This window comes from Sinohyriopsis cumingii, chromosome 2, assembly GCF_028554795.1.
Source record: "Sinohyriopsis cumingii isolate HCF-2022 chromosome 2, ASM2855479v2, whole genome shotgun sequence".
Taxonomy (NCBI): domain Eukaryota; kingdom Metazoa; phylum Mollusca; class Bivalvia; order Unionida; family Unionidae; genus Sinohyriopsis; species Sinohyriopsis cumingii.
The window spans coordinates 95,577,627-95,591,961 of NC_142962.1; the positions used below are offsets into that span (position 1 = coordinate 95,577,627).

Below are 14,335 nucleotides of genomic sequence, written 5' to 3' on the forward strand. Positions count from 1 at the left end.
CAAGTCTAAAGGATGCTTGCTTTCTGTTTCTACTTACGCTGTGCTTCAAAATTACCAGAAATCTAGAGGGCACTTTCTGTTACATTTATTTTGAGCTACAGACATACCAGAAGGCTGGAGGGCACTAACTTTGTGTTTACGCATATTTCAGGCTACAAAAAAACCGTAATACTATTTTGTGCTGCGAAAATACCAGAAGGCTTGAGTGCAGTTACTTTGCGTGTATGCTTATTTTGTGCTACAAATATTTAAAAAGGTTAGAGGACAGCTACTTTCTGTCTGCACTCATATTGTTCTGTAGAAATTATAGAAGTCTAGAGAGGACATATTTTCTGTTTATGCTTAATTTGTGTTACCTACAGACCGAAGTCAATAGGGCACTAGTCCTACAATGTAAAATGCCTCCCTGGACATTATTTTTTTAAGTCTCCTAAAAAACACAAATATCAAGGGATGCATCTTAGGCTGAAGGACTAATAGAGCACTTACTTTTCTGTTTACACTAATTTTGTGCTACATAAACACCAGAAGACTCAAGAACACTTACTGTTTGCTTACAATAATTTTTGTTCTACAAAAATACCAGAAGGTTTGAGGGCAATTACTTTCTGTTTAGACATGTAGCATGATGTCCCACCCAGTCACATTGTCCCAATACCATGTCGACCAGTCCTAACATTAACCTTGTAATGCTGAGCACCTAGAAAGGCAGCTGTTATTACCATTTTTATAAGTGTTTGGTAGGACTTGGCCAGGGTTCGAACCCACAACCTCCTGCATCCGAAGCAAATGCTCTAACCACTTAGGCCACCAAAGCAGTCATGTAGTTTGTACTAACAAATGTCGGACAACAGGTCATCCCATAAGCACTTTTGGTCTCTCACCAGCAGAATGCCTCAAGCAACAAACTTGTATGACATAATGACAGGATTTAAACATGAAAATTATTACCACAATCATTATGGGTTTTAAACAAAGTGGAGGTGCATGTTTCATGTGCACAAAGTACACTTGTTAAGTTTGTGATCTTGATCTAAGTCAAAATGGTGCTAAAGTCTTGGTTTGATAGTGAGGATATTCAAGTCTGAACAGAAGCCATTAAGTGGTCCAAGAAGTAAACTGTTCAAGCAAGTGAAAAACTTTGACCAAAGACTTCATCAAACAGTGTTGACAACAATGCCAGTGCTGTTGGAAAAATGACAGCCATGTTTAGCTTTAATACTTATGTATGCTCAACTTCTTAAATTAAAAAAAAAACAACAACATTAATTTCATTTGTTACATGTTTCTCCACATAAAATAAAATTAACAGTATTTGCAATGTTCACATTTCTGTACAAAAAGTACAATTTAGCTGGCTAATACTCTGATTATTTAAAAGACAATTAACTAGCAGAATGTTATATATGCATTTATTAATTAGGCAATCATTTCATTACAATGTAATATAAAATAAATGAAATGAATACAAACTTGAAGATATCATTCAAGAATATACTATTTGAGAATGTACATATTTTCTCTGGTACCAAGGTAGGAAATAAAAAGGACACAATAAAAGTAATGAGAATATAAAATTTCGAAGAAAATCAAAAGTTTACATGAGAAAAATAAATTTCACAGAAACAAAAATAAGAGTACACACTACTGTTGATTTTTTCTGTCACTAAGGTATAACAAAATCTTCATGTGGACAGAATAGAGCAATTGATCCAAGGTTTCATTTGGTGTTTTACAGTATGGCAACAAGATGGTTATTCAGTAACAAGGAAACTGGAATAAAGTGCCATGCTCAAAGAAAAACATTAGCTGATGTGTTTAAACCAGCACTCATTTGGTCACTGCTGACACTCAATCACTTGGCAGCTGCAGCTGAGGGGACAAGCTTTGTGTTGGAGATGAGGTTTGCCAAGTCCCTATTACTCCACAAAAGTTTAAATATCTCAATCCAATCATGTGTGGCAATTTTTTTCTTCTGCCACCATATCATAGTGGTGGCTCATTGGTCAGCATGCCCGACTCACAATTAAAATAGTCCAAAGTTTGAATCCTACCATCATCCCTGGTCTGCTACTGTGGCTTTACTCCAACTGCCTTGACAGTGAATAACATTTTTGTGTTGCACCAAACAACGAATAAAACCTTTACCATATCAATTATTTTTGTGTGAAAATATTGCATAATATGAAAGTCTGTGAAAAATTAGGCATTACATTATGTCCCTCATTAAGTGAACATAAAAAGTAGGTAGCCGATGAACTTAACTACAACACAAAATAAATATTTATTTTCCTTCGGGATGGAAGAAGACTGTGGGACACCTATGTCCAATAGGCAAGACATATTCATATAGCCCACGATAAAAGTCAATATAACCCTGTATGGTATGTTCCAAAAATCTTGTCATTTCAAGCTAGCAGTACCTTTCTTCTGATCCATTAGGTCAAAATTGGTTGCAGAAATTTTTGTTTAGATGAGCAACACATAATGTGAATTTCCTATTTATGCAACTCAAACAAGTTATATTTTCAGGCTTCATTAAATGCTTCATGTAATTTGACCTGCACAGCATAAACCATGACCTACATTTCTTAAAGAACGGAGTCATTGTTAAAATCTTGTTCACCACTATCAGTTATATCCTTCCAGTTTTCTAATAAAAATACTCCATTAAAATGTAAACAAATCTTTTCGAATTGAGAGAAAAACTATTCTGAATAAGTAATTTTAGATTTCACTTAGAAGTATTTGGAATAGATGATGGCAAAGATGGAAATTCCAATGCAAATCTGTCATGTTAGCAAATAGCTGTGGTTTAAACTGGTAACATTACATTTTAACTAGTTCACCCCTTACATCAACATAAAAACTTGCAAGCAAGAACCTAATGCAAATAATACCATGCAGAAACTTACAATGACTTGTAAAGATGGCTACAATGTGTACTGGAATTTCTGTGTAGGCCATTATCTCCTACAAATCGTGTTTCTAGCTAGATTTAAAATTACTTCACCTGCTTAAAATAGTTGAGGTCTTATTTTGTCAAGGTTTGTAACATTTTAAATTTGGTGCAGTACATTTTTCTTCAGAAAACTGGAGGTAGATACCAACTCATCTACAAAGAACTTAAGAAACTGACAACCATTTAACACCAATCTGGTCAATATTGTGAGATTTGATTGCAAATTCAAACACAAAATCATTCAGAAAATTAGCAAACAAAAAAGAAAGAACCACTACTTTAGTTTCACTTTTTTCATGGGTTTTTTCATGGGGTATCAATTTTCATGGCTTTCATGGTTTCTCCATATCACAACTTTAAAGACCCAACAAACGTTAAGCCATGTGCTATTCTGCCCCCATCCCCAGATACACTTTAACCAAGCTACAAAGATCACTTATTTGCTGATTCAACTTCATTATTGACACAATATATGCTTGTTTATTGTTGTTGTTGTGGGGTTTAACGCCATTTTTCAGCAAACGATAGGCTATACATGGCGGTCAGTATTAATGGTGGAGGAAGAACCCGGGAAAACCCCGGAAAGAACCACCGACCCACGAGAAGCTACTGGCAAGCTTTCTCACATACCCACATTGACTGAATCTGAGACTCAAACCACCGCAGACAGAGGTGAGATGGCAGTGATCCATAACGAAGAGCGCTTTAGACCACTCGGCCACTCGGGACCCCTGCTTATTTATTGTAATCATTTTGAAAAAAATAATTTTAAAGCATTTATTTTGTTCAAAGCTTATTTTACTCACTGCCTTAAATCAATATTTGAGATCAGTATGGACAGAGAGAAAAAAGATAGATTTTAACAAGAAACATTCAGATTGAAAATTAAAGAAAGGGTAATAAAATACATGGGAAAAAAAGATTTAACTTTTATTTAAAAATACTTTTATTAAAAATTGCTACTTTCTCTGAAATACTCTGATTTACAATTTTCTCACAAATGTAATCTATCTGAATAAATAATCTATATAAAGCATGTATAAATGTTTGCATTTATATTTATATCTATATAAATCATACATAAATACGTGCATTTATACTTCTCATTACAGTTAGGAAACTTTCTCATTAAAATATCAATCCTAAAACCAAACATCATCTTATGCATGCATGAGTGTGTGTATGATTTGGATTTTTAACATAGCTTTAACAATTTTCAGTCATATCGCTATGATGTCTACAGTGTGTCAGTTTATAGTGATGTCTAGCACTGGGGCATCATGCCGCAGACATGTAGCATGATGTCCCACCCAGTCACATTATCCTGATACCAGGCCGACCAGTCCTAGCACTAGCCTCTTAATGCTGAGCACAAAGTAGGGCAACTGTTAGTACCATTTTTTTAAGTCTTTGGTATGACTCAGCCAGGTATCGAACCCACAACCTCCCGCATCCAAGATGGATGCTCTAACCACTAGGCCACCAGAGCAGTTTATGCATGCTTGAAGCTTAAATACTGATTAAATACCATATATATATATATATATATAAGCTAATTACTAAAACTCACACCATGCTGATTGTGTCAATCATGTCTCATGGTAAATGCAAACTGTAATCATGTAAATAATCCTAACTGCAGAATTACAAATGTCCAGGCCACAAAATTAGGTATGACTGCTGACATTTCCATGTGAATCTAGCTTACATGTTACCACTCGTAACACCATGATTGTCTAGATGTACTAATGGTGGCATTTATGGATAGCAGCTGAAGTAAAAGATCATTTACAGATGTGATTCAGTAACCACATAACTTGATGTTATTAGCTACTTTTGATGTTTAGCACTTGGACAAAACCACTGCAAGGAACTGATCTTGACCATTGTCTGATCTGTGTTCATACTCGAAGTAGTATTGTATTAGCCTTTCTACTGACCACCCTTTGGTTGTGCTCCGTCTTCTATATTACGCATACTTGTGGAGGTTATCTATGAAATGAAATACCTACAAACATGCAAACTATAACAAGCAAATATATAAATTTAACTACACATGAAAAGGTTGGGTTTTTTAAACAAAACCATGAAAATTGTTATCCAGGAAAATAAACCTCAATAACATACATCTGATGAATCAATCAAATCTGCATGTGCCTTAATAATGATCCTAATATATGAATCTAATGTCTATATAAATAATAAAAAAAGATCTACTGCTAGGAAAAAACTTAACTCAATCATACCTGTATGGATAAAAATGTATCTTTGCAAACAAACAGGTACACACTGGGCTAACTATTTCAACAACATGCAACAATCAATAAAGTGAGTTCTATATGCATCATAATTATTCTGAAGTAATAAAATATTTATCATACAGCATGATTACATGGAATTTCTGGAACAAAACTGATTTTTTTCATACACAATCAACAAATTTTACTCATAATTAAACATTCAGTGACAAATATTCTAGATAAGTATCTTAAACCCATACACCATTTGACTATTACAATCAGAACAATGAACATGTATAATTCTCATGGTATCATGTCCAAAAAGAACTCTCAATTACTATTATAAATATTTTTATTGCAAACCTTAAAGGCATAACAGATTTTGAGTTTCACTGATCAATACCTTCCAACATTTTGGCTGAAACATTATATCAATCATCTTGTCAGCATGACATGGCAAAAGAATATCTTGAACCCTAATTTGCAAACTCTGTCAATTTGAGAAGTCGGTACTTCAAGTCAACAAAGTTGCAGTTTCTTTGGTGTCCTTGGGAAAGGCACTTGACTCCCATTTCCTCAACATGATAAGCCCATGATGTGTTGAAAGTGTTGTTAAAAAACAACTGACCGGCCCTGGGTATATCAATCAATATGCAGTCAAACCTGTCTTAAGCAGCCACATAAGGGAAATGGTCAAACTGTTTTAACACACTTGACTTCTCAATGGAGGTTCAACTTATTGAACTTGGTTTTTGAACAAATATACACCAAATAAGTATTATTTATGTTGTTGTTGCTTTCATTTATTCTACAATTCCTTTAATGAATTTTATTTTAAAATAAAGTTTCAAGTTATATTCTTGTAATTTTAAAAGCATTTTGTATTTTTGTTGGAAAATTTTCATGCAGTTAGCATAATTTCCTATTCAAAATATTCACCCAATATTTATGCAGAAATTCTGGCAGACAAAGGTTTATTTCATAAATTTCTTCAAGGATTTCACACTATTTTTCATGTAGTTTGGTTTTTTCCTTATATACATGTTAATAAGGCAGCTAGCTCAGCTGCTTCTATAATGCAGCTGGAGCTGGCCATCTCAGAAATAGCAGACCAAATCCAAATATAAGAAGAGTAAATCAAAATACTAACAGGTCACTATTGTTCAGTTACTTTTACACACTGATCCCATCAAGTATTTAGTATCAAATGCACAGGTATTTTTTGGTTCTACTCTCTTGAAAAAATGTTACATGTCATTTCTTGAAAAATTTAGAACCAAATTCAAATTAAAAAGCATTGGCTACTGATTACATGCCGCCTAACATTTTGATCAAAACACACATCTGGTATGTATCTAGTCACCATCTTTTTTCTCAGACCATAATGCATCTGTGCATCTAGATTTATAGAATTTTCAATACAACAAATATGCTTTACCAGTTTTTCACAATGCACCTATATGAAAGAAATAATGTTAGTAAGCTGAACTTGATTTTATGCATTATAAGCATTATGTAGCAACTTGGAAGAGCTTAAAACAATATTGATCAACAAGCTATTATTATGCAGTTAACACTTACAGAAATTGTTTTATAGGTTTGATTTCATACTCAAAAAGTACATTATGCTATTAAACTCTTCTGGGGAGTATATTTATTGCAGACATCAGCACAACACACCAAAAAAAAGTGGGGGTAGGGGAAGGCTACAAGATGAAGGATTTACTTCAAAACCATTTTTTTAAGGCTTTAAATCAATTTTTTTAAATACTCAATTACTGAGAATACAGATGCTTTGGAGGATTTATGTAATAGTACTGGACTAGTGACAAAAAATGTGTGGGTTCAAACCCTAGTATTAGATCACCCTGGGATGACTAATATGGTGTGCTTTTTGGGCAAGACACTTTACTCCATTTGCCTTGGCACAAAATAATAAACTTGGGTTGCGATTCTGTAAAACACCAACCAAACTATTAATTAAAAAATTTTAATGTCTTTTCTTCTCCTTATATCTAAACACAGAACTGATTAAAAAACTATATAAAAAAAATAGCTAACCATCTTGACGAACAGTTAGTTTTTAAATGAGTCAGCATTGTTTAAAGTGCTACAGAAACTATCAAAGTATGTCAAGGGAGGTAACCATTATAAATTCACTGCAAAATGAGAATTCGAATTTAATGTTCTTTTACAGATCCTGACTGGCCTTTCAAGTTCAGAAGGCCAGATGAGCTAAATGCAGAAAGCGTCTTATTATCAAAAATGCAAATCACTCACTAACATGCAGTAGACACTATAAGTTTTGAGGGCTGAAATTGCTCCATGACAAGAGAGATTAGCTAATTAAAATTGTGTCACTGACAAACTGACTTGAGAATGGGGACTATAAACACAAAACATATAAATTCCCACTGCATATCTTTACCTAAATAAGGATTTTCTTGTGAAATCAACTGCTTATCTGCATACAGATTAGTCATGGTGTATACACACACCTAAGTGACTGCTTACAACAGGAAGAAACTATTGTTCAACTAGCTGAAGGAAGCAAATAACTGTTTAATACTGCAACTTTTGTAAAATAAATTGAGGGGGAATAATAGTGGCTGTCAAGATCAGAAGAATGTCAAATAAGGTCATTGTTAGAACAGGTTTGACTGTTTTATTCTGTAGACACTGGAGAATGTTAACTGACCTATGTCTTAAACTGGCAATTATCTATTCTTCAGCATAGACCATTATTCATAATTGATAGATAAGTAGGCAGAAAGACTTATATAGATAAATAAAAAATGAGACAAAATTTGCATGCATTGCCACAGCAAGCTGCATCCATTGACTGTTAGCTTTTGTCACTTAGTGCCATTTACTAGCAGCCTGAACACAAGGATTGAAAGCCTGGTGCTAGCCTACTGCTAGCTTACAGTTTGCAGCCTGTTTATTAAAAATATGCACTCCTTTGCAAAACTTCCTTCTAATGAAAGTCAAAATACACTATAATGCACCTCAACAAACACATACGGATGTTTCAACACCAAAATAACATTGAACATAATGATGTAAAAGACTTTCTTCATGTACTGTTTTTAAATATTTGCATCTGCAAGCTTTGCAAATGTAACTATTCTAGATTAAGTATCAAAAAACAAAATTACCATGAACAGTACATTATATGCCCACCCGTGTTTAACAGTCCTCTGAATAGGCCATAGTAGGATATGACTGAGTCAGAAGATTATTGACCAAATGGTCACAATGACCTTGGACAAGGTATGCAATCTAAAATGTGATGAAACCATTTTATTTTTAATCAGACCCATCATGACCACAACCTCTCAACTTCAGATGCAAAATATATAGGTCTCTTCAATGCCCCAAGTGCAAACCATCCACAAAGTTAAATCATGGAACTTATTCAGTTATTGTGCAAAATTCATTTTTCTTTGTGTCACAATGACCATGACATTTTGCCTTTGAACCCCAAACACCAAGTGTTCTCTTTCATACCTTAATGCAAGTCATCTACAAGCTTAAGTCATGGTATATGATCTAAAACAAAAGTTATTATGCAAAAACCATTTTTTCCCCTTCTTTTTACTAGTGACTCCGACTTGACCCCAAAATCAACAGGTTTCTTATTTACAAAAAGCCTAAGCCATCCACAAACTTTGGTGAAAGTACATGTTCAAGAACTTCAATATTTGTTCAGAAACCATTTTTCAACCTCAGTAATCCTGACCTTTGACCTTTTGACCTCAAAATCAATAGACTTCTACCTTACTCCAAGTGCAAGCAATCCAGAATGTTTATTCCAGGTCTGTGATGTGGAACTAAAGTTACTGTGCAGAAACCAATTTTCTCCTTTCAGTCACAGTGACACTGCCCTTTCACATTTGATCCCAAAATATACCTTAATCCAAATAAAAGCTAATGATTACAGCAAATGGTGGAGAATCGAAGATATTATCCAGAAATGAAACAGGGAACAAATGAATGGAATGCCATCATGACAAGATATTGGCAGTTGTATAAAAATCACAAAGTAAACAGACAAAATTTATTACTAAGTTTGTATCTTTCCTCTTCTCAGTTACATTCAAGTCTTTAATTGAATATGGACGTACAAATGTATGTATCATATTTACATAAAATGTCTAAATTGAGTGCATGAACATGATAAACTTCACTCATTTCTGCTCTTGGTATAAGTAATACACATTATAATTCCAAACAACAAGCATGTCACCTTTGACTTTGTGTGGTAATTACTAATTTGCAATTTTCACCTTAAAATGAAGCCAGCAAGTAACATGTGCATTCCACAAATGACAGTACATCAAATGCCTTGTTCAATCAATAATAAATTTTGTAAATAGCTCATATATGTGTCAATACCCGTCATATTTTACATAGCAAGTACCATCACTAGTCAATATAATTATGCTGTTACTGTCTTGGTTGGATGCAAATAATTAAAATTGCTTCTTGACCTATTCTGAATTATATACACCATTTTCACATGGATCATTGGTTTATCTATAACAAATGTCCTCAGTGTATTCAAACACGCTCATTCTAACTCCATCTAACATGTTTCTCTAAGTTGGCACTAGGATTTCCAAAGTAGTTGCCAAACTGTGCCCTTAAAAACAAAGATATTTTTTCATTAGTGTTACAATTGAGAGTTGTACAAATTAATGTTTGTTCTGGATTTTGGTGCTTATTCAACTTAATATCAATATTAACTAGTATTTTCTTTCATAATACTTCATTTTATGAAAATTTTTCTTTCAAATTAATCAAGTTTGATTTATTTTCCTTCATAAACAATAATTCTGATATTTTCCCATTAAACTAATAAAAGTTTATTTTTAAATTACAGTTTTTTGCTCCTTTGTTGTTTTTGTTGTTCTAGGGTTTAACACCATTTTTCAGCACAAGATAGGCTATACATGGTGGCCAGTATAACTGGTGGAGGAAGAACTCTGGAAAACCCAGGGAAGAACCACCGACCCATGAGAAGCTACTGGCAGGCTTTCCCACATACCCACGCTAGCCGAGCCTTGGACTCGAACCCACGCAAACAGAGGTGAGATGGCAGTGATCCGGAACGGTGAGCACTTTAGACCACTCGGCCACTCTGGGCCCCTTCTTGCTCCTTTGTTAAAACAGTTTGTACTAACATCATTTAAACAATCTCAAAAGTATGTTTTCCTGGTATACATCAGCAACTTAAAGATGAAAATCTGCAGACAACAGCAAATAAGCCTGAATTTGCACTCATCAATACACTTTTCTTAACTGAAATAAACTGCCCTCTGAATTACTGTTTGCCTTTGGATGATCACTTGTGCCAACATAGTTTTTCTTGCCCACCAGAGAATTCAGATATTCAGATAAGGGAGGTTCTACTTTATAACAATTTCTATTCCTCTGTAAAATATAATTCATATACAAATAGTTTTATTGATACAATTTCTGTCATTATTATTCCTTTTGTCAGTTAGAACTTTTTATTAGATTTTGCATGCTTTAACTTACCATGCCTATCCATTCCATTTAATCTGACTTTACAAGCTGCTGCTAATCTATGCTTTCTTCCATTTGTCTACATCGTGCATCATGGTACATTATATCACAGTATTTAAATTTCAATGCATCTAATGTTCTCTGTTGATCCTTATGTCTTTAAAAGATTTTAACTGGAAACCATGTGTAATTAAAAATTACAAGCAATAGTAAATCCAAACATATCTAATACTGTGAATTCACTATATTTTGTGGGGTACCAAATTTTGGAGGATTCTGTGCCTGCCACAAACTACAAGAATTAAAAACCAAAACAACAATGATCCTTCTGTGGAAATGACCAGATCCCTTTCCCAATCCATGAATTTATTTTTTAATTCATATATTTGTCAGATGATAAACTGATGTTTGATGTTTGATGACAAACCCATCTCCAATACTGACCACATTTTGGCAGATATTTACTATGCAATGCTTCTGTCTGATAATAAACCCACCCCCAACTATCTGGCAAGTTTATTAGGCTGGCACATTGGCTTTGCCATGGAAGAAACACTGTACTGACAAAGTTATCATTTGAAAAGCTACAAAAACTGATACCCTAAAAAATAAATGAATTCACAGTTTACAAAAACAAACTCAATCATTTGCACTCCTAATTATCCAAGTTCTCCCTGATGCCTAAATCAGTCTTTCCAAAAATATCTTAAATCCCCATGACCACTGCCATCATTCTTTCGTGATCTTTTGCAAACATAACTAAGTTTTATGCCTGGACTAATATAACACATTATTGGTACTGCATGCTGTAAACTCCTATTTCTGTTCATTTTTTTAAACCAATATTGTCACTGTTAGATCTCTCTAATATCCACTTTTATCTATATATTATTTTGTCTTCACAATCATTCTTAACAAATGTTAATTGTCATTTTAATGCATTATTGTATTTTTTCAATGACCTAGCTATTTCTCTCCAAACCCCTCTTGAGTTGAAATGATTAAATATATGATTAGTCTCTTGAATGCACAAGATCCAATGCTTTCAAAAATCTGTACAGACTTAAATGAAACCTCCCACATTATTTCAGGACTCCAGTAAATAACTCATCATGTTAAATGTGATATTTAGAAGTCTGTTCTATACCTGATGGAAAATGTTAAACATTTAGTCTTTTCCAAGCTGTACATCATAAAACTGAAACTAAGCTATGATTTCTAGCCTCAAGCTACCAACTGTAGTCAAATCTTATATGCAGCCACTCTAAAAAAATGTTACTCAAGTTTTTTCCAGCCATACATCTGAGACTTTACAATAGACAATAAGTCTAAATAAATCTTGCAAATCTCATTTTAATGCCACTGAACATTCAACTAAACATCTCCTGACTGAGATTAAAGTAGTGATGTGCATTTCAAGAAGTTAAAAATCTAGGCATCTGCTGTTTGTTATACGGGTGTACTCCTCCCAGATTCTAAACAACCATTTCCTGCAACAGAAAGGATAAGGTTTAAGAAGCATGTATTATTTGCATGACTGATCATTTATGAAGGTTAATAAACCTGTCTCATAATGATATCATGGCATAATGCAAGGTAAGTGTGATGACCCAGATGTTCAAATGTATTGTACCATTATTTCACAACATTAATCTGATGTGGGTTTTTTTAATAATACAAGTATTACTCATCATGGTATGAATTAGATCTTACCAATGTGCTCACTCTAAATACAGTTTATGAAACTCATTTAATAATTTTGTTCTTTTGCCCACCAAGGTTCCCACAAGACAAACTATTTCATTTGTTCATTATTTACCTGAAGAGTCTCAATAAACTGTAAGGGGAAATTTTGCATTGTTAGTTTCAGCCAATGCTTGATCTGGGAGATTGTCATCATTTTACACAGTTCTTTTTCTCTTATCTTTGTTTTCACTGTCACATGACTCAAGATTAATATAACTGAAGTCCAACCAACCTTTAATTTTGTTGTACCATGGTACAGGGTGCTGAACATGTTGGATAAATCAGGGAACTTTAAAAAGGTTGAATAACATATTTCCTGTATTCTGGTCACATCTGACCCATGGCAAATTGCTTTCCAGTGTTGAACACCCTAGGGTACTCATCATACTTTGCATCCTTGTTTGGCTTATTCTTATTTGCTGAGGGTACATTTTAATCATTTTTGGGGTTCCTGCAGCTTTTTGGATTTGCCAATGAATGAGAAAGTTAAACAAACTCATGACTTGTGCTGACTGTCTGTTATGTACAGTGATGCAGAATGAGTGCTGCAGTTCGGTTTGCATTTTAGTGTTGTAGTCAGTGGCTAATTCAACTTTATGGTATAGGGACAGTTGTGCAATATGCATGAGCACATTCTTTTAGCCAATCATTACATCCAAAATATCGAATCTCACTAAACAAGGCTTGAAGCAGACAACATTGCAACTGTCTCTTTCCAAGCAATAAGGTGAAGCTCCTCTGAATGTGTGTGAGTGTGATTTGCTTATTTTTAACATAGCTTTAACAATTTTTAAGTCATATCGTTACAATGTCTGCAGTGTGGCAGTTTATAGTGATGTCTAGCACTGGGGCATCATGCCACAGACATGTAGCATGATGTCCCACCCAGTCACATTATCCTGACACCAGGCCAACCAGTCCTAACACTAACCTCTTCATGCTAAGCGTCAAGCAAGGCAGCTGTTAGCACCATTTTTATAAGTCATTGGCATGACTTGGCTGGGGATCAAACCCACGACCTCCTGCATCCAAGGCAGATGCTCTAACCACTAGGCCACCGAAGCGGTCCTTCCGAATGAGATTAGACTTTAGGACTTGGGACTTTGATACTTATCTGGAAGTGTACTCGAGTTTAGAGGTAAAATAGCACTGGATCACAAACTTTTCTTTACATGCTGTTCCAATCTATATCATATACAGAGCAAAAGTGTTACTAGGCTTTGAATAACATAGCTTGTACATAATTTTGCATATATGTTTGTTGACATTTTTAACTTTGCTTAAGAAACAATTCTGAGATTGCAGGGAAATACTTCTAATTTCCATTTTTTTTAAAAGTCGGAAGTCCGATGGACTGCTGTTTTACAACATCAGCAGATCAGCACCATCTGTGTGAATCCAAATACCCTCTATGCCAGGATACTTTTTGTCAAATTTGGAAAAATTCTGAGTGACTTTAGAGAAGTCATCATTTCAAGGATTTTCGATTTTCAGTAATGGTGGTCATATTGAAGGAATGATTGACATCCAATGAACAAATTCTAAAGGACTTTAGGCCAAAATGCTCTTTGTAAAATCATGTGCAATCTGTCAAGCAGGTTTTTGAGAAGAATTTGTTAAAAGGAACAGTGAATGGATGGATGATGCACAATAAATTACATACAGCTTGACAAAAAGCCATACCATATAATGGCCCTGGTGAGCTGATAAACCTGATAACAATGTAGCATAAAAAACCTCATTAAATACCCATGCTTCCCCTTTTTGACCTACACCCCAAAGTTTCTGCCTCTTCAGAAGATCTGAGGGTAAGGACTTCCCAAACTGCATTTGGTTTTGCATGTCTGCTAAGTAA

At 34.3% G+C, this 14,335-nt stretch overlaps 1 protein-coding gene across 1 annotated transcript in view; it reads right to left on the bottom strand.

Moving 5' to 3' along the window:
- Positions 1 to 1,398: 1,398 nt before the first annotated feature.
- Positions 1,399 to 14,335, bottom strand: part of LOC149805416 (WD repeat-containing protein 26-like) — an 89,675-nt gene continuing 76,738 nt past the window's right edge. The window contains exon 14 of the mRNA XM_089949977.1: positions 1,399 to 12,224. Coding sequence (XP_089806103.1) covers positions 12,184 to 12,224 — 41 coding nt within the window. The 3' untranslated portion in view covers positions 1,399 to 12,183. The remainder of the gene's footprint in view (positions 12,225 to 14,335) is intronic.